General features: G+C 38.7%; 1 protein-coding gene across 2 annotated transcripts in view; it reads left to right on the top strand.

The window, feature by feature from the left end:
• The window catches only part of EPHX2 (epoxide hydrolase 2), a 3,146,492-nt gene that overhangs the window by 790,363 nt on the left and 2,332,118 nt on the right, over window positions 1-24,011 (top strand). For both annotated transcript variants that reach the window (XM_044062350.1, XM_044062351.1), the window contains exon 8: window positions 6,764-6,842. In XM_044062350.1, the coding sequence (XP_043918285.1) occupies window positions 6,764-6,842 (79 nt within the window). The remainder of the gene's footprint in view (window positions 1-6,763; window positions 6,843-24,011) is intronic.

Below are 24,011 nucleotides of genomic sequence, written 5' to 3' on the forward strand. Positions count from 1 at the left end.
AGTTGGAAATTGAATATTGTCCCAGTTGATATAAACATCACCCAGGATTATATTTTCATTACTGATATTGGTAGAGAACCAGGAGAGAATGCCCTCGAGAATTGGGACATTGTTGCCAGGAGGGATGTAGAGGATGACATTGCAGATTAGTTTATGTTTATTTACTTGAAGAAGGGCTGGAATTAATTCAGTGTTACCAAATTTGGGAGTAGGTTTGGAGTAGGGGGTAACTGAGAGATACGAGGAGTAGAGGAGAGCGACACCTCCCTTTTTTTATGTGTTCTATCTTTTCTGATAGTACAATAATTGGGTGGTATCAATTCTGAGTCTTGTATATGAGGTTTATGCCAAGTTTCAGAGATGGAAAGAATATCAGGTTTATTATAGAGAAGCCAGGCATGGAGGTTAGGGATTGTGTTACATATGCTCTGAGGATTTAGTGTTGTGAAGTGGAGGGATCTTCCAGCTGAGTGGGGGAGATGAGATGGGGAATTAGAGTTGTGTGAGGGAGAGGGACCAGGGTTTGGGTGTATGTACCCAGAGACAAGGATAGAGATAAAATGATGAATGTGGGAGAAGACGTTTTTAAGTGGCTTAGTAACTATTATATGGGTTGTAAGCTTTATAGAGATGGAGCTAGTATATACTGGAGTTGTGATTTTGGGCTGGGATATTAGTTTATAGGGGAAGAGTGTGATGTTGTTGAGGGAATAGAGGCTAGGGGATATGCAGCTATATGAGTGTGTATGTGTGGTAAATAGGATGAGATGGTTGAGTGAAATGAGGGAGTGTGACTGGCAGAAAGAGGTCTGGTAAGGTAGTGCAAGTAGGATAAGGAGATAAGAATTAGTATTAGGGTTAGAAAAGAGGCTGGTTTGGTAGGCATGGTATTTATTAGGATATGTTTGGAGGTAGGTTTCTTCTCTCTCCAACTTCACTATATTATTCCTCCTTTATGTACTCCATTCATCTTTATAGCAGCTGACTACTGCTTCCTTCCTCCCATCAACTTGCTTTAAGTCCTTCCAATATTTTCTCCACCATATTTTCTCATTAGCATTCCTCTTTCATACCTCTATACCCTAGTTCATTACCTCCTCTTTCTGCTGTTCCTCTGAGAATTCTCCATGAAGACCCAGTGCTAGTCCATTCCCCTTTGCCTTAGTCTTATTAGTTATAGTTCTCTGTACCCTACTACCATTCCCATCTATCCTCAACCCCTTTTTCCCATTTTTGCATATTGGGTCAGGGTCAAAGTAAACTTTATTGTCATTCAGAAATCACACAAGTGCAAAAACTGAATGAAATTCCGTGTCTGCAGACTCAATGTACAGAAAACTTATAGACTATTTTCACAGACATTTGCACATGTAACGTCTACCTATTACATCACAGACATGCAGATAGACAGACTAATAGTGCACATAATTCGAACACATTTTAAATTTTTGTTAACTGAATACTTGCATGCATGAGACTTTAGTATTGCACAGGTACTTGGCTAAGACATTGCATTGATCCTTGCATAGAAAGAGACATTTGAATATTACACTGTGAACATTAGAGTATTGCACTATGGATAATTTATGAATTTGCATGTATTGCACTGAAAGAAGATATATTTTACTGCACTGCTACTGCCCTAGATGGCCTATAAGTTACAGGCATGGTGAATATTTCATTAAGTGTCACTTCAAAAGTGACAATCATCTCGAGCCATGGTTTACACCACCAGATGGCTAGCCCTGCCATTGTAGTTCATCTGTACCACTCATTGTGTCTCTCACACACACACACACACACACACACACACACACACACACACACACACACACACACACACACACACACACACACTCTTGCACCTATGGCCAATTTAGAGTGTCCAGTTCAACTACTGCAACATTTGGAATGTGGATGAAAACCAGAGCACCTAGAGGAAATCCACATGACTGCAGGAAGGGCATGCAGACTCCACACTGAAGGCACCCCAGCCAATCAAAGCAGATAACTTCTTGCTGTGAGGCGACAATGCCAACTGCTGCAGCACCATGGCCACCCAACCACCATTCCCAACCACCCGATGTAAATACTCTTATACTTTACACTACCCCACCTCCATGTATTAATAAATCTTTGCTGCATTTACCACCATTCTATTTCTTTCCCCACCTTCTGCTGCCTTTCACATTCTGTTCTTCCATTTACATTTTTGATCTTTCCATCCACATTTCCCCATTCTTGTGCTCACTTCTTTATACCATGTTTCACTATCCCTTTCCCTCCTACCATTCCCAATCAACAATTACAGTGCCTTTTCCATACGCTTTTAATTTTGTCAACTTGTTACTTTTCCAATTTGGAAATCCCTACTTACAATTACAGTTTTAATACCCTCCTCCAAATAACACTGTCTCCATATACTCTCCTGTTCTACACGTAGTAAAACTCCTGGATTGAGTTACCTCATTCACTGCCTCACACAACTAAGAAATCACATTTAAGATTCTTAAGGTTATTATCCAGTTAGAGTTAAAATTACTGTACTGAACATGTAAAAAAATGTTTTCTTTTCTCTGGCTACCCTTCTGTTACTGCCATCTTGTGGCATTCACCTAAATTCTTGGCCTGATAAAATGCCTTCACACCAACCAGTATTTCCCAAATATTTCTTACTAGGGTAATTGAATTTCAGGAGTATGAACAGTAAATGGCCCCAGTTGGAATTATAGGCTAAATGTCATGATCCCAAACCACTTGTTGCCACCTAATTATGACACAAAGATTCTTCTTTCCTGCCATAACTTTTTTACTTATAAGTACTCAGTATTCCAGGATAACAGACTAAGTAGTTATCAAGTTGGAAAGGCACGGTTATTAGTAAAAACTGATAACAATCTTTCCTCCACACTAATAGCCGGAAGTGACCGTCAGTCATTCTGTGTCCCTAATTGGCTACAGGTCAGAATTACTCTAGATAACAATGCAAAAATATATTTGGCTGCTACTTGCAGATCTCTGCTCTTTTCATTTCATTTTTAAAACAACATTAAACCAATTTCTGGAGCACACCAAGGACCATAATTTGATACTTACAGGTTATCTTCTCATTAAATGGCTGGATCCATGCAAATCTCAAGTAATTACTTGAGTGAAATTAAACAAGTTAATAGGGAGGGTAGGAGTGTCAGTGTTTACAAGTAAATAGTCTATGTTCACATCCTCAATTGTAACAGTTTCTTAATTTACACTAGTGAAAAAAACATCGAATGATGTCTTTGAGAATGGGAATGTTGCTGCCAGTGGGATTACATATGGCAGTAATGCAAATAGTTTTGTGCTTGTTCAGGTGTACGCGGGTAATACGTATTTCTGTGTTGGGATAGTTAGGGTGACTCAGTGGGTATCTGGTGGTGTTTAACACATTTTTAAAAAGTATTGTGACCCCTTTTGTGTACTGTATATATATATATATATATATATATATATATATATATATATATATATATATATATATATATAATTTTATTATACTGTATCCTGGGGTAAGGATTTCTTCATCTTTAGTGTTTGGAATTTAGCCAAGTTTCAGTGATAATTAGAATGTCTTGGTCATGTACTACTGCATGCATGGAGATCTGGAATTTTGTTGTAGATGCTTCTGAGGGTTATGTGCATTAGTGGGTGCTGATAGGTTAGATGTGGTTTGGTTGATATGAAGGCATGATCCAGGGTTTGGGTGGATATCTCTGCACAGTGGGAGAGTAGAAGTCTGGTGAGAGAAACTGTTCCATTTTTATATTGATCTCTTAAGTCTGATAATGATATATGGGTCTGGTAGTTCTCTTTGATGAAACTGTAACTGGAGAGGGCCTATGCTCTTAATGGGAAGAGAATGTGTGGAATTCAGTAGTTGATGGGTGTTGTTTACTAGGAGTATAGACTAGAGGCTTATAGTATAGAGTAGAGGCATACAGAGTGATGGGGAAGGGGAGTGTGGTAGGATGCGGCATTGGTGACTATGCTTAGTATAATTGTGAGAGTAGACTGGAGGAGTTGCATGTTATACATAAGTTAGAGGAAGATAGAGTTAGCTTGGTGGAAGTTCTATTATATTTTTGTTGGAGTAAATTGGGTGAATTGAGTTAGGTGGGCCTGTAATATGAGTTTGCAAGTTGAGGAGCTGGACCAGTTGGATATCTCTATGAATCTGATTGGCTGTTCTGTTGTAGAGGTGGAGATAGAATGGTATAAGTTTAGATGAATTGGGGGTGGGTGGGAATAGGTGGTAGGGTTAGTGAGCAGAGTGAGTTCAAGCATAGCAAGGGCAAAATGAGTGAGCTGAGAAAGTAATGCAGCTGCTATGGGTGAAAAATATATCTGTAAGCCTGAAAATTATGCCAGAATACATGAATACAATTATATTGAAGTATTAATGTGAAAGGAGAGATTTAAATGTATTATGAGTATACAAACTACAAAGATGAGTGAGATAAACGGTAGACTGAGGTAGTTGGGGAAATGAAAGTTTAGAAAAATGAGAAAAAAGCTTTTATTTAACTACTTTTAAAGCTAGCCCAATTTAATGCTCAAAGTAGAAGTTGTTTGTTTATTAGTTACTGAAAATGTCAGGGCATGGAAAAGGGAAGAAGCAAACCAACATAGAAATGCCTATACAGGCAGAGAGGGAGAATAACAAAAGTGGTAGCTGGAAAAAGAAATTAAGAAAGTGTAGTCTACTAGCAAGAGTAGAGTGCAGCTCATTAGTTAGAAAGGGAAGGGCAGGGCAGGATTAAGATACAGTGGAGGTAATTTTTGATTCTAGTTAAAACAGCCTAGAAGCAGACCACTAAGTACCAGCCAAGCACAGAAGAGGCATTAAACTTGGTACCATTTACAGCACAGCATAACTACCAATGAACAGAAATACTTAGGCATAACACTAGATCCACACACCTTTTTATTCTCACACTGAAGCTCAATAGAGTTGCAATGCAACTAAAAGTGTCATACAAAACTTTGATCTCTATAGACTCGATTAGAGTGTTTGACTTATAACATGATGCACCACTCAGAGAATCTCATTAATTTAAACTGCTGAAAAAATATTAGATTTATTGCCATTTATTAACACCAACAGACAGCATCATTACATCACAATAATCGATACTTTTTGAATTAACACACTCACTCAGATTCAAAATTCTTGATGACAGATACTGACCCCCCACCTTCCTCACAAGCTGACCATTTAAAATCCAAGCTACTCCATTAGGAACATCAGCTGCATCGGGTTAATTATGTCACAGTACACACTAGCTGTCTGTAAAATGGCCTTTTCAAAAACAGTGCCAGCATCTTAGAATAGCATAAATAAATATATTAGAAAAATTGACGATTTCCAGCTCTTCAGAAAAAAAAACACTGACATCAAACTTTATTCAAGAAAACGAATACAAAATGCTCTCTAAAGAGTTATCCTTGTTCATAAGCAATCCTTGTTAATAACCAGTCTCCAGTTTTTCAGAATTTATTTTCATGTACATTGTTTTACGTAGTTCTTCCAATTTAGTTTACCTAATATTTGAAGGCATTTTGATTGCATGCATTTTTTTGTTATTATGCTATCTCTTTTTTTTGTTTTACTTTTTCTTTATTGGTCTTTGCATACACAGGCTGGCTCATGGATGAAAGGGTCAAATGTAAAATGAAATAAAATAAACCCCTTTAGTATACACATCCATTTAAAGATATACTGCTGTCCTCATATATAATTTCATATTGGACCTGGCTGTGTGCATATCTATGTGAGCAAAACTATTTAGTCCTCTCCATCTCAGACTTTAAGCAACCAAACCTCACCCAACTGCTGTAGTAATACACTCTGCCTATGCATAAATATTGATGACCTATAACCCTACTTCTTTGTGACTTCTGGGCAGCAGAGCTAAGGACTTTATCTCAGGATGATTAAATGCAGTAAGAACTTCTCAGAATAAATAGCCTGGCCTCCTCCTTCCTTTATTTATAGCAGGAGTACAGATTGAGAATTGCCCAGTTCAACCCCTGTAACATACTGGTTCTCCTGAGCCCTTACACTCTGTGATGCCTAGGGATGTAGTGACTTCATTATGGATTATCTGCTGTAGTACAGGGTTGCCAGCTGCCACCTTAGCTGGCAATGTTAAATGCTGTGGAAGCAAAGTGGGCCTGGGAACCACAACTACTGCTCACAGAAGAAGGCGTGTCTGTTGTGGCTGACATGCCAATGTTCATTCATTCCATGTAGTTACATGTGGTTATGAAATGGGCTCTTGTGAGCATCCATGGATATCCTCATAAAGCTTAATCATACTCTGGACTGATACCACAGTGATTCTCTGATCTTCCCTGGTGAATGTAATGGCAGGAGGTACCTCAAACATGCATCCTTATCCCTTACCCAGGGTAAGCTGATTGTGCCTTTTCATTGTTTTCTTAACTCCACACTGAGATGTGCCATGTCAAACCCTAGCCACCTGAGTTGCTGTTATGGCTTTATCCCTTAGCACCATTAGAGCAGAACTTTTTTTTTAACTGAACATCTTAAGTAAATATATGCAGATAGCATCTCAGTTGGGCGTAGTCCTTTAATTATATCACATAACTCTGGTGTGCCCTGTTGTGTGAAGCATTTTTGTGATAAGAACATGTTTTATAAATACTCTAAATGCACTTTAGGAAAACAACCAGTCATCATATTGTGAATATGCTTTGTTACTAGATCCCTGCACTGGTAGATGCTGGATTTCGAGTTCTTGCCCTGGATATGAAAGGCTACGGGGAATCTACTGCTCCATCCGGTAAGCTGATTATACCCTAGCAATAAAAAAATATTTGTGAGGATTGTGAGAAATTATAAATTACAAAATGCGACTTTTCTCTATCAAGCATTGCATACATTACCTAGCTAGCTGACGATTATTAGTTTAATGCATTCTGATCTGTTATTCATTAATTCTTTTGTTGTCTGGTTGTCTGTTTAACGAAGGAAAGAAAGCACTGTTGAAAATTCATTGCTTAAATAGGGTATATGTATTATAATATACATGTTTGTGGAAAGAATAACTAGCATCACTGTATCATAGATGTTACTGGTTTCTTCACAGTACCAGACATACATGTGCAAAGACTTCACTTGCATTCAGACTTAACACATTATTTCTAGAAATATTAGTATGTAGCCTGAATGCCTGTGTGTAATATAGACAGTGCTTTTATATTATCTGTCTGTACAAGGTACATAGAAGCTGAGCTTTTCAAAGCTCACATTTTCCATGTTTCGAGTCTCGCCACATCTTTCTGTAGATAGCTCTTGCAGATGGCTCTATCCCCTCTCCACCTTCTATACAGTCACACCATAATGTAACATATTCGACTTCCACACATCACTACATATTTTAATGGACTGCATCGAGTCCTCTAGTTTATAGGTTTGCTATAGAAAAAGCCACAGACTTTCCTTTTTGTTTTTATGGAGTCGTATGATATGGGTCAAAGTCCATATTATCATATGTTGGTTCACTGGAGGCTAAGTGTCTTGAAAATCAGTGAAGAAAATGGCTGGGATTCATAGACAAGTGCCTTTACTATGATATAGCCTACAACTAGGCAGATACATAGTAGGGCTGGCAGAGCTCTGACGTATTGAGAAAAGGATTGCATAGTAAAATAGTGCTGCTTTATGAGGAAGGGCACTGCTTAGGTATGTCCAGTAGACATGCATCTCTGCACATGAGTGTATGACCAAAGTGGTCAAGACAGATGGCACTCATGGTCACCCATATAACTCAATGATGGTCAGTAGAGCAAACTGCCAACCCATTTTATCATTTAAATGGGGAGCATAGGGAGATAGAAAAAGAAAACACTACAGTAGTTGTAATGTTTGACAGATTGGACGGAGGAATGAAAATGTTTATACGGGAGGAAGTGAATCTCATTATCAATGTATAAAAAGAAGAGTAAGTAAAGAAGGTATTAAGGACAGTTGTAAAAGGGAGGGTAGCGGGGGAAGATGAATACAAAATGCAGATGCAGGTAGACAGCGGAGGTATGCATATGAATGGTGGGGATAACACTGAGTGGATGCAGAGAGACAGGATGGATAGTTAGTGATGGGGAGAGTTGGGCAATAAAGAAAGTATGGAGAATCATACAATAAGGAAGTTTACATCTGGATAGAGATAGAGTCGGAGCCATGTATAGATATCAGACTGGCTCAGAGGGCAGCACCCACTCATTAGTCACTTCTGTAGCTGACATCATGAGCAGTCTGTACCTCTCATGAATCAATCAATGGTTATGACTTGATGGTTGCATAACTCAACAAGCCATGCCAGGAGCCTCTAACAAGTGCTGGGGTGGGTTTGCAATTCTCATCACACATCAGTAAGTATCAGCCTTCACAGCTGATTCCAAGAGCTAAGTTTATTGACTAAATCACAAAAAATAAAAAGACTGTTAAGTGGTTTCAGCCCTCAACAGCAAGCAAGGGAACTTCATCAGAACAGCCATTACACTTCAGAGCCTTCCTTTTATACTGAATCAATTAACTGGTTGTTACCGCCATAACGACATTTAAAGTGACCAGTGCTTTTTACAAGAAACATCACACAAATTTGAATGCACACAGTAAAAAAATCACTTAAAAAGTATGTTACTATAAAATATTACTAAAACCCTTAAAAAGAAGCATATGCTGTGAAGATGTAAAAATAAAATGTTAACACAGTGTTGAAATGTATAATATATTAATAAAATATGTTATAAAATATACTATATTATAAAACAGCCATAGTAGATGGGATGCACCAGGAAAACAAAATTACATATGTTTACATGAGGTGTTTTTGTAATAATTTATAGTTTTAGTGCCGTCTTTTTAAGCACTGGTAATAAGGAGATATTGTCATTGATGCCAGGTTCCTTAACTGCATTCAACCTCATTTGCCATTGTAATTCAGCTAATTCTAAGTTCAGTTCCCACCAACCACCTCTAGGGTACTTGGGGACAACCTATAAAATACCAAATTTGAATTTAGAAAAATTTGGGCATTCAGTACTTTGTCTAAATAGGGCATTACTAGTGTTGGCTCTCTGTATAGCATGTTCATATATTCTTTTTTTAAAAAGTCTTTCTGTCTTACCAACATAGTAATGCCCACATCCAACACATATCCCAATGTATACAACACCTCTCATGTTACAATTACCCTTTTGCAGCCTAATTTCAAAAGGTATACCTTCTAAGACAAGGGTGTTGTGCTTTATTATGTACTGAGATTGGTTGCAGGCTTCTCAACTAGTGGTCCCTTTGTTGGGAACAATATATCTAATAATGCTTTTTTCAAACAGTGATTTACAATTCTTACCCATCTTGTAAATGAATTTGGGCTCCCCACCTACATATTTCATCACCTCCACATTGCCCTTAAAAATAGTCCAATTCCTGACCACTGTTTCTTTGGGTATCTTGCTATTTGATGCATACAAAATCACCATGCCCATTTTTGCAGAATAACCTTCCTTATTGGTTTTGTTGGACATCTCCCTACTACCCAATAATGGCTTAAATGTTTTCCCCCAACCTCTTTTTAGTTCACCACTAATATCAGCTATTAGTTTTTTAGGGTACCCCCTTTCTATAAACATTGAATTGATTTTGGTTTCTTCCATTTCAAATAATTCCAACAAGAGTGCATATGTGCTGCCTTGACTAATTGCCCCTTGTATATATTTCTCTTTGTGTAACCAGGGTGACAACTCCGAAAATCTAAGAAAAGGTCTCTTTTCTGTATATTGTTGTAGTGAATTTTCTCCTAATATTGTCCTTACTAAGGGTGATGTCCAAATAATTTATAGCCTCATTGTTGAAATTACCCATAAACTTAAGAAAGGATGGGATGTTGTTAATATATTCTAAAAAAGATTCATTATTCTCTTCCTTATTTTGCCAAATTATAAGGATGTCATCCAAAAAACAGAAGTAACTTAACCATTTGTCAGAGAAATTGCTGTTAAATATATATTTGGCCTCCCATGCATATAATACCAGGTTAGCAAATATGGGTGCACAATTTGCACCCATAGCTACTCCCCTGAGTTGTTTAAAATAAGCCCCTTCAAAAGTGAAATAGTTATTGGTCAGAATCACGTCCATGGCCAAAATAATAAATCTAATCAAGGTTTCATCTAACCTGGTAAGACTTTGTATTGCTTCTTCAAATAATTGTATATCTTCCTGATGGGGGATGGATGTAAATAAATCAACAATATCGATCGTAGCAAAACCCAACTGTTCACTGTACCATCCATGTTCTATTTCTGATAAGAGGTCCCATGAATCCTTAAGCATATAGTCAATCGGTGCTACGGCATTTTTCACTACCCTGTCTATAAATACCCCTAAAGAATATGTAGGGCCATTCTGCTCAGATATTATTATTCTAAAAGGGGGGTGTTCTGTATTTTTATGGACCTTTGGGTATGCCAAAAGCCACCGGAATTAGTATATGTTCACGCTTTAAAAATTCAAATACTTCTAAAATAACTTCTTGAAACAAAGAGTCCTCCAAAAGTAGTTGATTTTTTTTTTCTATGAGCTATATATATTTTGTTCTTGGAAACCTCATTATATTAGTCAGCGTCATAAAAAAATCTCAAGTAGTGAGCACTACTGGCATCAACAACAATATCTCCTTATTACCAGTGCTTAGAAAGAGGGCACTAAAGTTATAAATTATTACAGCATCATCTCATGTAAACATATGTCATTTTGTTTTCTTGGTGCATCCCATCCATTATGGCTGTTTTATAATATAGTGCATTTTATATTTTTATTAATATATTATACATTTCAACATTGTGTTAACATTTTATTTTTACATCTTGACAGCATATGCTTCTTTTTAAGTTTTTAGTAATATATATAGTAACATACTTTTTAAGTGATTTTATTTTCTGTGTGCATTCAAATTTGTGTGTGATGTTTCTTGTAAAAAGCACTGGTCACTTTAAATGTTGTTATGGGAGTAACAACCGGTTAATTGATTCAGTATAAAAGGAAGGTTCTGAAGTGTAATGGCTGTTCTGATGAAGTCCCCTTGCTTGTTGTTGAGGGACGAAAGCGCTTAACAGCTTTTTTTTAGTTTTTGTGATTTAGTCAATAAACTCAGCTGTTCAAATGGTCTGGATATAAAGTTTTGCATTTTGGAATCATGAATTCAACTTGACTCTGTGGAACTACACAAGAGGTTTTGCTGTTTTATGAGTGTTTCTGTTTATCTCTTTGTTTGATGGTATGATGTACGTCATAGCTAAAGAATGCCTTGTGGTTATCCTTGGCATGGAAGGCCACATTTATCTCAAATCTGGCTTTGGTAGACTTTAATTGTTCTCTAAATTGTTTTAGTTTGAGTGCTCTTATCCTGCTGGGTGATGCACTTCCTAAATTTTGCCATGATTTTTTTCCTTCTGATATACAGCCTATTGATGATGTGATTCCACCAGGGTGGCTTGATTTTTTGAGTTAGTTTTGCACTTCATGGAAGGTACAGCTGCCTCTGTTAACATGCTTGTAACTATTAACATGCTTGTATAGAGTTTCTGTGAACAGATCTGTTTAGGCAGCAGTGTTCTCTGGGTTTATGGGGGCTTGAAATTTTGCCAGGTTATCACTTAATAGTTGAAAGTTAGCCTTAGAGTAATTCTTGAATATTCCAGGGTTAGCTGGGGTTCCAGGTTTTATTTTTACTTCAAAGGAGACCATTTTGTGACCTGACATTACCAGAGAAAACATTACACTAGGGGGAGTGCAGCACTCTCCTATATTAGTGAGGACCAGATCCCTTATGGTTGTATCCCTGGTTGGTGTATTGATCTGGTCCAGAAAGTTTGTTTTTACCTAATCTAGGAATCTGTGTGCCTGTATGCTTGGTATCATATATTCTTCTTCTTCTTCTCCTTTCGGCTTTTCCTGGTTAAGGGTCGCCACAGCGGATCACCTGTTTACTCATGATTGGCAGTGGAATTTTACGGTGTCGAGTTGCCAGCCTGGCGCCCAACCTTCTACAGAAAACACACACACTCAAGCACTCATGCCTAGGGCCAATTTTATCCAATCCACCTACAGCATGTATTTGGGATGTGGGAGGAAACAGGAGTACCTGGAGGAAACCCACGCGACCACAGGGAGGACATGCAGACTTCACCCAGAAGGCACCCCGGCTGAGAATCGAACCAAAGAACCTCTTGCTATGAGGCGGCAACGCTAACCGCTGCACCACCGTGGCCGCCCATGTTTGGTATCGTATATGATTCCCAGTTAATACTGGGGTAATTAAAGTCACCCATTAATATGGTATTGGGTTGGATGGTGAGTGTTTCCAATAAGTTTAAATCATTTCTCTCAGCTGTACAGATTTTTGCAGAATGACAAAATTTTTGTCTCTTGTTTTTAGTCTGTTCCTCACACAGTCTTTGGTTTTTAGGCAAGCCTTTGAAGATCAAAGTCAGAAAATAATGACAGACATTTGTGTTTCAGATGTCATACCCTTTGGAAAATGCATGCTAATGCAATACCTGTTATGCTAGCAACTTTCTAAGTTTATAATGCAATGGTAACATTCTCTAGGGTGAGGGGAGCTTGCAGGGAGTAGAGTTTTTTTTCTTTATTCTCCTAGCATTATGCTGTATCACATTTCAATTTTCTTGATTTTGATTTGCTATGTCGGAAGTGCTTTCAGTTTGGCATTGCCTAAAAAGGCACTATGGGGGAGGGCAGTGTTTTAACTAATATTCGAAAGCCCAGAGGGGGGAGGTGCAGACCATCCCTGGCAAAGCAGTGTGGTTGGTTGACCAACTACTTCCATGCTGGCAAATATTGCACCCCTTAGAATGACACCAGAAACTGTGCCAATTATTGTCAGTCATTTTTTGTTTTTGTTCATATCGTGGCATCATCCTTAGAAAAGGTAAAGTAAAATGTTGTTCGATGCTAGGCTCATACCAGCCTGAAACACGTATTTTGAGAACTCCATGGTGTAACTAGATATTGGTGAAATTTCAACAGTGCTTTTACAGCAAAAATAGCAACTTAAGGTGTCTATGTCTGTACAGAGCACTGTGAAACACTTGAGAGGAAACTAATAAGTAGACTCTGATTTGTGGATGAAGTATTTAGGCAGCTATTCTGAAGTTAGAAGCAAATCAAGCAGTACTTACTGAAAAGAAAGAATTAGCTTGTCAAGAATGATGAGAAGGGGGTCACCTGAATGACTTCTATTTGGCTACTACTCGTTCTGGCCTCACCACAACGTCACAGTACTGGGATACAATGTTCCTTTGCATCTTCTCTCCAGAAGCAAAACAGCACCACCTATCCCATGATGAGAAGCAGACCACAGGCTCTTTGGTGATACACAGTCTTGTCCCAGATGATGCGAGGATCTGTAGGCTTGTTGTAGTCTTTTCCTGGTAGATGTCTTGAAGAGCAACCAGACCAATCAGAAAGGTCAAACATAGACACTGCCTTCCCAACCAGAAATAGTCAGGAATCAATACACTCTGCTACTTCTCTCACCACGAGCAAAATTCCAAGTGGTCACATATGAAGCAGTTATTAGACTTTCCAGTGATCAGTAGTCTCCAAGAAATAATGTCCCTGTGTTGCGTCAGTCACCAGCAGAAAATAAGAAGCAGTAACCAAAGATAACTACTGAGAAGCAGAATATGGTCTCTCCAGTAACTGGTGGTCTTGGAGCAGATGTTGCAGATTTTTAAAGGTAAGATGGAAAAATGTGTTAATACCATAAGTGTTGCAGTATGCACAAAACAGATATGAAAAAGGGGGTGTAACATAAGCTTTAGCTATCTAAGTGGAGAGACAATAATTTTAGAAGAGCAAGATAGATTGGAAGAGGGTAAGCATATTGTATTCTGGTTCTATGGAATACAGTGGGATGGCCAATAAATTTAAATAGTCGAAGGGGAGTGATTTCATAAAGTGATAATTTTGTGCTTGCAATAGCCAAGGAGACAATGTGGTCAGTTAGCCTAGGGGAGAGGTAACTACAAAGACAGTTGAGTTTAAGACACAATAGCAGCAGCTTGGGAGAGTGGGGAAAATCTTAGAGTCTGTATGACTAATAAAAGACATAGTTGTGGTGCGTTTCCAATTTTAAATATGCAATTAAAAGCAGAATTCAAGTAAAACACAGTGTAAAGGAAGTACATTACAGTTTACAAAATAGAAGAAGGCAGTGAACCAATACAAATTACAAGAAAGCAAACACAAACTAACCTTTCCCTCACAACAAGTTGTGGCAGAGTCTGGGTAAGCATTCCAGTAAAGCCTTGAAATGTTTTGTTTTACCACATAAATAGAAGGTTAAGTTCTTAGCTCCACCTTCACTCCAAAGGTAATTAACCTTAGTTGACCTGTCCTAATTTCTGTATGACTCACAAGAGACACAGCTGTGGTCTCTTTCCTAGTTAAAACATGCAATTAAAAGCAAAATACAAGTAAAACACAGTGTAAATAAAATAAATCACAATATACAAAACAGGAGAGGCAATGAAGCAATACAAAATGCAAGAAAGTAAAAACAAACTAACCTTTCCCTCACAGCAAGTCGTGGCAGAGTCTGGGTGAGCTTTACCAGTAAAGCTGGATCATATGCAACAAATATAAGAATTTAATTTCCATGGGGTTATCAAGCCGGCAGGTGCACAGATTGAACATAGGCAGCAGGTCACCTTTAATGGTGTCTAGTGTGGTGTGGTGTGCTTCAGGTGATGCAGCTTATACTGGGGAACCTTGCTTAATTACCCCATTTCATAAGCCTCAGGCCATGAAGGGGATGGCTTACTATACAGTACTGTCTTAGGCACAGAACATCACTGATCATATGTTCAAACCTAAGTATCACTGCTTGGATACATCTGTTTGTGCACTGCAGTATGCTATGGAGACCTGCAGTAAAACACTGTTGGTCTGTATCTTACTATACAATATGGTGGCATGAAAACAGTTATAATGTAACAGTTAAGTTGTAAATAGCATAAATAGTATATGTTCTGTGCTTAAAAATATCCTTAGCACTGTCAGCAGTCAGCTATGTGTTGTGAGCCATCTCCTCTTTGGGCTGAGGGCTATGAACTGTGGTCATTAAGCATTGTTCCCAGGTGTAAACTACATCAACTGCAGCACATAACGTCAGACACCATTATGAGTGGCTGTTGTCTGTATTCATGGTAACAGTGTATCCTGATAGACAGACTTGTGGAAGCAGTGGTGGAGGAATCAGTTGAAAAGTCATCAGAGGGCGCAGCTAAAGTGGTACCCCACACTAGGCAGAAGTGGGCTGTATACATAGTGGTTCAGGCAAAAAAGTGGCATCCACAGATTTGTCCCTAATATAGATGACATAAAGTGCCGCATGCATTAGCAAATCCAGGCTATGCATTACAGTGAATTGAATGGCAATGCTTTGTGTCAGACCTTGTCATACCCACCCAGGGTAGGGGATGGGCAGGGCACTACCATCATCATCCTCCTCCTCATCATCATCATCATAATCTGCACAGGTGGGGCGGGCAGGGCAAAAAGGCAGGGGAGATAATGTTAAGATAGTTGTAAGAGTTATGAGACATTTTAGAGATGCATATAGCCACAAGATAGAGGGCATTCAGGGATCACATCCTCCAGGTTTGAGTGGAGTTTTCAGGTTTGAATGCTGGCTGGACATACCATGTGCGCATACTTGTACACATCCTGTCTGATAGATGATGAAGCAATTTGGAAGCATGTATGGAAACCCTGCAGTGGCCATCAGGTGGGAAGGCAGTCATAGAATCATAGAATATAGAAGGCAATTGGGCCTAATGCCCATTTACACCTCAACAGTACCCACCCTTAGACTTTACCTTCTTATTAAAGAAGCAATAGGCTAATCATACCAGGGGTGTATTATTGCATACCCATCCAGTCACGTAACTCCTTTTTTAAAGTTGAATTGCATTACTTAATTTGGAGTGGAAGTTTCTTCCCAAGAAAGGGTAAGTGTGGAGTGATAAATCTGTCTCAACACTATGGTTTGTGTAATTGCTAAAAGAAATTTAAATCCCTGACTCTAGTGTTAGTTGACTGCTTAATTTGAGGAGATAAACAAATGTTTGGAGTACTAGATCCCTAATGGCCTAAAAAGCTGAGCAGCTTACACCTAAGGAATCTATAAGACACTGAAAAGTGAAAAATAAAGGACTCATCCAGGACTGGAAACTAGAACCTCTCATACCCTAAGGGAGAATCTTACCCCCAGACCAAAGAAGCACAACAAGAATACCCCAGACCAAACAGCTATAACACTGGCTCTGAAAATGGCCACTAAAACATGTCTTGGTAATGCTAGCATCATAACATGAATGAAGTCGACAGTCAGCACCCATGATCCCATTAATAACCACAGCTAGAGATTGTACTCTGTATGCCAACAGGGGGTAGAGGTAGCATGGAAATGCAGGACCCAGGATGGCTGGCATGGTGGGGTTTCCCAATGCTAGGGCCAGTAGAACTCTGATTTGAGAAGGGAGTATCCACAGCTAGGGCCAAGACAGCTATGGTCAGAGGTGATACTTATATAGTCTCTGGAATAGAGTGCACCATCTCTGTATTCCTTGCTAGTGACCCTGCATCAGCAAGCTGACACTTTTCAATGCCATTGTGAGTATTTGCCAGTATTTTCATGGGTGCAGTACTGTATGCCAACATTGTCACCTCTGCCATCAGAGGGTGTGTCTGTTACAAGTCCCTCTATGCCATGTCAGTTTGCATGCATTGCAGGATGTCATACAGTGCTTGCAGCAATTGCAGTTCCACTACAGCACACACAGCATCTTTGACATGGTGTGAATTGTGGTTATCTAGACCTGGGTTACATCCACTGACTGATGCTAAGTGTGACACCCAGATCAGGAAATGACCTAGAATAATGACAGTGGCAGCCACCTACATGCCTGTCTTGTATGGTGGATGCATCATCCTCAGAGGCACTGTGGCTCAATAATGCCATTCACGATGTTGTTGTGTGGGGCTAACATGGATTAGCCTTCCAGTGCTATACACTGGGAATGTCATTGGCTTAGTTTTCTTCACTATTATGTCATCTGAAGGGATGAAGCGTATGCCCTCCAGTGTGTGATTTTTGTCATTAGACTGTGCCATTTTTATGGTCCTGTTATCAGCCACAGGTTGACCCTCTGATGTTTGGCATATTGCCTACCATTTGTGATGGATCCTCCATTAGTGGAATCTATGAAAGCATAAAAGTAACAAACCTATGGTAATGCTAGAATATGTGTGTTATTTTTACCCTGTTAAAAGCCTATGGGTATTATACATACATTCACGCATGCCTTGTGGTACAGGTTGTAGCAATTGCAGCTATGATATACCTGGAGGAAAGGTAATGCAAATGCTTTCTGCTGAACAATCCATTCACACTAGAGCATTACTGTACAATGGTAACTGAACATGGTATTAATAATTTTCTGCATCCCCTACAAACACTTGAGCAGTCGTCACTAACTCAGCTCTCATATCTAAGCCACTGCTCAGTATGAAGGTTCTTTCACTTACCCAAACTTTTCCACCTCATTGAGATGCCTCTGAGTTGGTGGTCCAACTCCTGAGCTTGACCTGTCTCAGACAATATCCTGTGTCTTAGTCTTTGCGTACAGTATCATATCGGTGACTTGCAGTGCACCTGTCTTACAGTTCTATTACAAACATCTCTAGCATTAATCTGCTTAATGACTCATTACCATACCTAGCCCCATAATGCTTTGCATGCTTTATATATATATACATATATACATATATATAGGGCATGACGTACTGACAAGATGTCTACACCTTTTGATTACATGGCATGACTGTACTTGACAGACACCAATGTCTCATCAGTTTTAACCACTTTTGTGTGGTGGCCACAGACCTGTGTACTCTGCTGTCACCATTCAGGCCTTGTGCCATAATGACTGTCCTGTACTGATGGCACATAGTGAAAAAGTTGTACAGGAGGCCTCACATCCCTGTAGATTGTCTCTGTAAATGGCACAGTAAGGCAATACATTTCCATGCCCTTGTATGCAGTTCTCTGTTGGCTTGAGTCCCTGCTACAGGACTGTAAACTGTTGTACCCTTGTGCTTTGTCACCTCACTCACATGCCACTGCTCAGTAGCTGTTGTCTGTGTGCCTATATGGCAGGACAAAGAGATCCACCACTGAATCCCAATTCCTTTGTTGATTGCCATTACACAGTCACCCACAGTAATTTGGTAACTCAAGACCCAATCCATGATTTTGCCCTCACTACATATCAAAATAATTTCCAAGACATACAGTAAATAAGGATTACTTGGTCCAAAGTACAACATCTTAGTTTTACTGGTATTAAAAGACCATGTTCTTCTTTAAAAAATATAAGCGAGTGGTATCCAGGCAGCCCTTTCAATTAACCTAACCATTAACATAGTTAAGAATCACCCCAATTTTAATATTGTCTGCAAACTTGCTGACTTAAATGTCATGTTGAGAAGGGAAGTAAGACATAAACAGATTAAATAACAAGTTAAAGAATATAACCCTGAGGGACTCTTGCTGCAACCTTCCTTTAGAAACGTTATAAGTGTTCTGTCAGTCAGCCAGAAAACAACTCACTTCATTATATATTGGCTTATTCCAAGTTTAAATAAAGTTGTCATCATTTCTACATGGGGTTCAGAGTCAAATGCCTTAGGCAGATCCAAGCTGATAACATTAAAAGATAACTCCATGCGAACTGGTTTCAAAATATTATGATAAAAGCTTAAGTTAATCAGACCAACTTGCCCATGGGTAAAACCACACTGAAAAGTATTCAGGGTTGAATACGACTCTTCTTTTATCAAGCAGCATAAAATTCTTTCAAAATATTTGCTGATAATACATGTAAAGCTAAAAGGGCGAAAGGGATGGAGGAAATATGATAGCCGTTTTCCTTATCTGTAGAACAAACCCTCTCTGTAAACCAAACTGCTATAACAATCATAGACAATGTAATAGTACTTTAGAAATTTTAGACAAAAAAATAATTCCATAGGACATCGGGGCCATCTGCTGAGCATTATTTAAATGTAGTTAGTGCAGAAATCACTAGATCCTGTTTTTTAATTGGGAAGGTATAATTGTTGTTGTTGAAATCAAAACTGTAGAAAGTGGAGCTATTATTTGACAAGGAGGAAAACTTATCTGCAAATACCTCTACTAAGATGCATCTGTGAATAAAGCACCATCCCTGATAACAGTAATATTTGAATGAGAACCCTCCCCATAACTCCTTAGGTGCCTAAGGTGAGCATTTTTGTTATCAGTAGTATAGATTGTGAAGTTATATTTATCAAACACCTAATTATATTCCTAATTTTCTTACATTATGTTCTGTTTATATTAGAAATTATCCAAAATCTCTGCCAATGGGCTTTCACTTTTCTCCCTAGCCTATTGAATTTACCAGTTCATCAGTCTTACACTTGTTTAGATAACTGTTGTTATTAGACCTTGGAAAAAATAATCAATAAGAGGAAAAATATATTCATAAAAAAATGTCCCAGCAAGCTTCAACATTTTTATCTGCCATAGCCACCTGCCAGTCCCAACTTTCTAGTTCGTTATTAATAACTGAATATGTCACTTAATAATATATTCCTTTTTCAACTTCCTAATAAACACACAAATGATCACAACCTAAAAATCCATATTCAGTCTGATAACTGCTGGTTACTAAATCATTTTTGATCCAAACAACATCAAGGGCATTGCCTTCCCTTGTTGGCAGCTTGGAATATCCATGGTCAACACTGGATCTAACCAACTATGAAATAACATCATTGCCAAAGTAGTAATTGTCCCAGGACACAGGATGCGCATTTAAATCGCCTACAGTCATATCCCCCCAAAAAATAACTTCTTCAGAATTGCGCAGAAAACTTTTAAATCACTGCTAGATAAGGAAGGAGATGTATAAAACAGCAGCTGCAAAAGTGCAACACCTGTACACAACATTATTCAGAGTGAGCCCAACATCTGTACACAACATTATTCAGAGTGAGCCCAACATCTGTACACAACATTATTCAGAGTGAGCCCAACATCTGTACACAACATTATTCAGAGTGAGCCCAACATCTGTACACAACATTATTCAGAGTGAGCCCAATTAGCCATTGTTGATGACTTATAGGAAGAAGTTGACATATAAGGAAACTCCACCTACTCTTCTGTTTTTCTAAAGAGGTGATGTCTGAGTAACCTGGAAGGGTTGGTGGCTTGTTTACCTGACTGAACCATGTTTCAGTAATAAAAATTCTATCACAGCTATGAGCCTTGGTCATGGCCTCCAGATCACTAAACTTTTTGTTTGCACTCCTAGCATTGCTTAGAAGGCACTTGAAAGCAGGATATATATTCAGCCCCTACCACTTACTCCTTTCTTCCATTTAAAAAAAACTGCAAGATCAAATTCATTTATTAACAAGTGCAGCAGTGAAATCATTGTCTACTTTTAAAAAAATTTGTGATAAGAAAACGAGTCATTTGATCACACCTTAGAATAATTGGCATTCAAAAGTAAAGTAACTTTGTATAATACCAACATCGTAATAGCCAGTTCATAATTAATGGGCAAACTAGAAAAGCAGTGGATATTCTGTATGAACAGATGGACTACCATGTCATCTAAAGACAGCAGAAGGTCACCCTCTCTATCCTGTATGAATGGATTTATAGTGCCATTATCAAAGGGAATAACAGAAAACAAGTTAGTATGTGGATAAACTACTGCAGTCATTTATTATAAAAGTTGTCATTTTTTTATATGCTTATGGAATTATACAGTTTTTGTTAGGGAGGTTCCTACTGTGAGGATAAAAAGTAGCTCCTTGGATAAAACTATAAATCAAGGAACATCAAGTTGTTTTCATTCAGACTAAGAACTTTCTCACTATACCTTAACTCAGTTTTCAGTCAGATTATATAGCTAAACTCAAGTTAGTGTATCCGTTGTCTGTTATCGGTGATCTTGCCCATAGGTTTAGTGTGGGCATATTTTGCCTTACTGTAATAGCATTCCTGTTACAGAGTATGATCCAGTTATACCACCTTGTACCAATTCTCTTCATGCATGTTGTACCTCAGTTTGACATTACAAGGATAAAATATTTAGACATTACATGTGCTTTTATGAATAGTTAAAATCAGTTTTTCATTTTCAGAAAACGATGCTTTTCCTTTAATTGTGCTATTGGTCACTTCAAAATTAGAATCAGTAATTTTGATAGGGCTATTGCATTCACCTTTTATAATGCAATTGTAAATGAATTCTTATTTGCCTTTATCTAGGCAGCAAATGTATGCCCCGACCAATCATAGCTTAACTCATTTGCAAGGGTATTTTGATTCAAATAGCTAATGCATGATTTGTGGCTGTATAGCTACAAATAAGATTACAGTCACTAGTTTGAGCCTCAAGGTGTCTTACAAGAAAAACTTTGGCTGATTTTAGGAAACAGCAGAATTTCTGGAAAGGTTTTAGGAGAGAATCCTGAGTGAAGAACAGCTACAATTACTGATGTGTGATAGGCCATGAGAAGCTTTGTTAGGCAAATTATTTACAGCTTACTTATGCAGTATGGTGTTAGTGGATACTCTGGAGATTTTTTTTGTAGGTGACACTGTGCTTTGAGGTTGTGTAGGAAAATAATGTCCAGAGAACAGTTGTATATGGCCCAGTCTTGGGTCAGTCACCCATTATGTGTGCCTGACCATACTTCTCAATTACATTATAGTCCAGATGTAATCCCATGCAACAGCTTTAGAAATTTCACATAATTAAGCAGATGGCAAGTTTGGATGATGGCTGCAATTGCAGTGGAGCTTATGCGCTTAGTGCAAATCAGAATGTGCCTATCATGAGACCTATGGCACGCTCAAGGATAGTATTCTAGAGTGGGTTAGGGGCCGCACTGAAGAATAATACAATAACAAATGAAGTAAAGACCTTTTGTAATTTCACAGTATATTGACATATTAAACATGGATTCTGGCACTCAGCCCTTTCAGAGTATTTCTTAAGATGTTTTGTTTACTGAAAAGATTAACAACGGTATATTATTTGTTACTACATATACTTTTTTTCTTAAAATTTTCAATAAACTCTTTTTATTGATCACAACTTATTTGTATTGAACTATCTTTAGCAAACATTTTATCGCCTAGATTTTTTTTTATTGGATGGCACAGTGGTGCAATGGTAGCGTTGTCACCTCACAGCAAGAGCAGTAGCCAGAGAAGGCTCTAACGTCAACAAAGACTATGCTGAAGATCTGGAAGTTGACTGATGAGAAAGCACAAGAATTCAGGGAATAAATGAAGGCTATAGCACCTCAGGAAGAAGAGGAAATAGGTGGAGCTAAAGAAGAAGACACAAGAGTTACTCCACCAGCTTCTGGAAAGTAACTGAGTAGATGACAAAGAAACAGTATTAGGTTGCAAGCCAACGACCGGAATATAACGAAAAAATAGCCCAATACCCCCCATAAGGGATGTCAACAACAACCTGCTGACCAGTTCACAAGACATCAAAGGCAAATGGAAGGAAATAACCTACGATGAAAGAAGAGGAGGAGCCCAGCCTAGAAGAAAAAGTAAAAGAGCACTAAGGAAGATGAAGTCAGGGAAAGCAGCAGGCTCAGATGAGGTCACAGCAGACGGGATCAAGATTTTGTGTGAGCTAGGGGGAGGAATGGCTTCTGAGGGTACTCAAAGCATTATGGAGAGAGAAAGAGAGAGGCATAACCTAGATGACTTGTGAATAAGCATACTATTGTCAGAGCACTAAAACAAAGGGGACACCACAACTGTGGGCAGTGCAGAGATATCAAACTCCTGTCATATAGCATGAAAGTTTTGGAGATGGTGATTGATAACTGAATACACAGAGTAGTAGTGGAAAGTATGATGTGAGATGGACAGCTCAGATTCAGATCAAGATGCAGCACAACTGATCCAGAGTTTGTAGTAAGATAGCTGTGAAGAAGCTAGAGATGAGGAAAGAGTCCAATTGGGCATTCCTAGACATGGAGAAAGCATATTACAAGGTCCCAAGAAAGCTGATTTGGACAGTCTTGTGATGGTTTGAAGCCCCAGAAACATTCGTAGAATTAGTGCAGGCTCTGTACAAGGATCCACTCACTGAACTAGGAACAGTGTTCGGACTCACAGAGGGATTCCCAGTCTGAGTGGATGAGCATCAGGGTTCATCTCGGAGCTCACTGCTGTTCATATTGGTGATGGACTACATTAACAAATATGATAGAGGGGACAGATCAACAAACTTGCTCCATGCAGAGGATGTGACATTACAGGCAGGCTCTGAGCAAGAACTTCACAAAGGACAAGAGGAGTGAGATGCAAAGCTGAAGGCACATGGGATGAAACTGCGTGCAGATAAGGCAATTATAATGGCAGCAATGAGGAGATATCAGAAGAAGCTGAGAACTGAGACAGAAGGAAAAAAATTGGAACCATTTAACTTTGGGTAACTGGGAGGGGTGCTTGAGAAGTAGGGAACTCTGAATGAAGTCAAAGCTAGCAAACTGGCACAGTGTGGCAGTGGGAATATGTGACAGAAAATGCCAAAGAATCTAAAAAGTACTGTGGATAAAACAGTGCAGCAACCTGTACTATTGTGTGATACAGATACCAGGGCAGTTAAGGCAAAACACCTGGAGAAACTAGGGGTAGTGGAGATTAAGTGCCTGCGACAGGTGGTGGGATGAACACTGTAGGACAGACAAAGAGATAAGGACATCAGAGCATATGCAAGTAGTCTCAGAACTTAAATGTGTCTCACAGATATCAGCCACAATGAAA

The sequence above is a fragment of the Protopterus annectens genome, chromosome 2.part1, assembly GCF_019279795.1.
Source record: "Protopterus annectens isolate FY-2018-M chromosome 2.part1, PAN1.0, whole genome shotgun sequence".
Classification (NCBI taxonomy): domain Eukaryota; kingdom Metazoa; phylum Chordata; order Ceratodontiformes; family Protopteridae; genus Protopterus; species Protopterus annectens.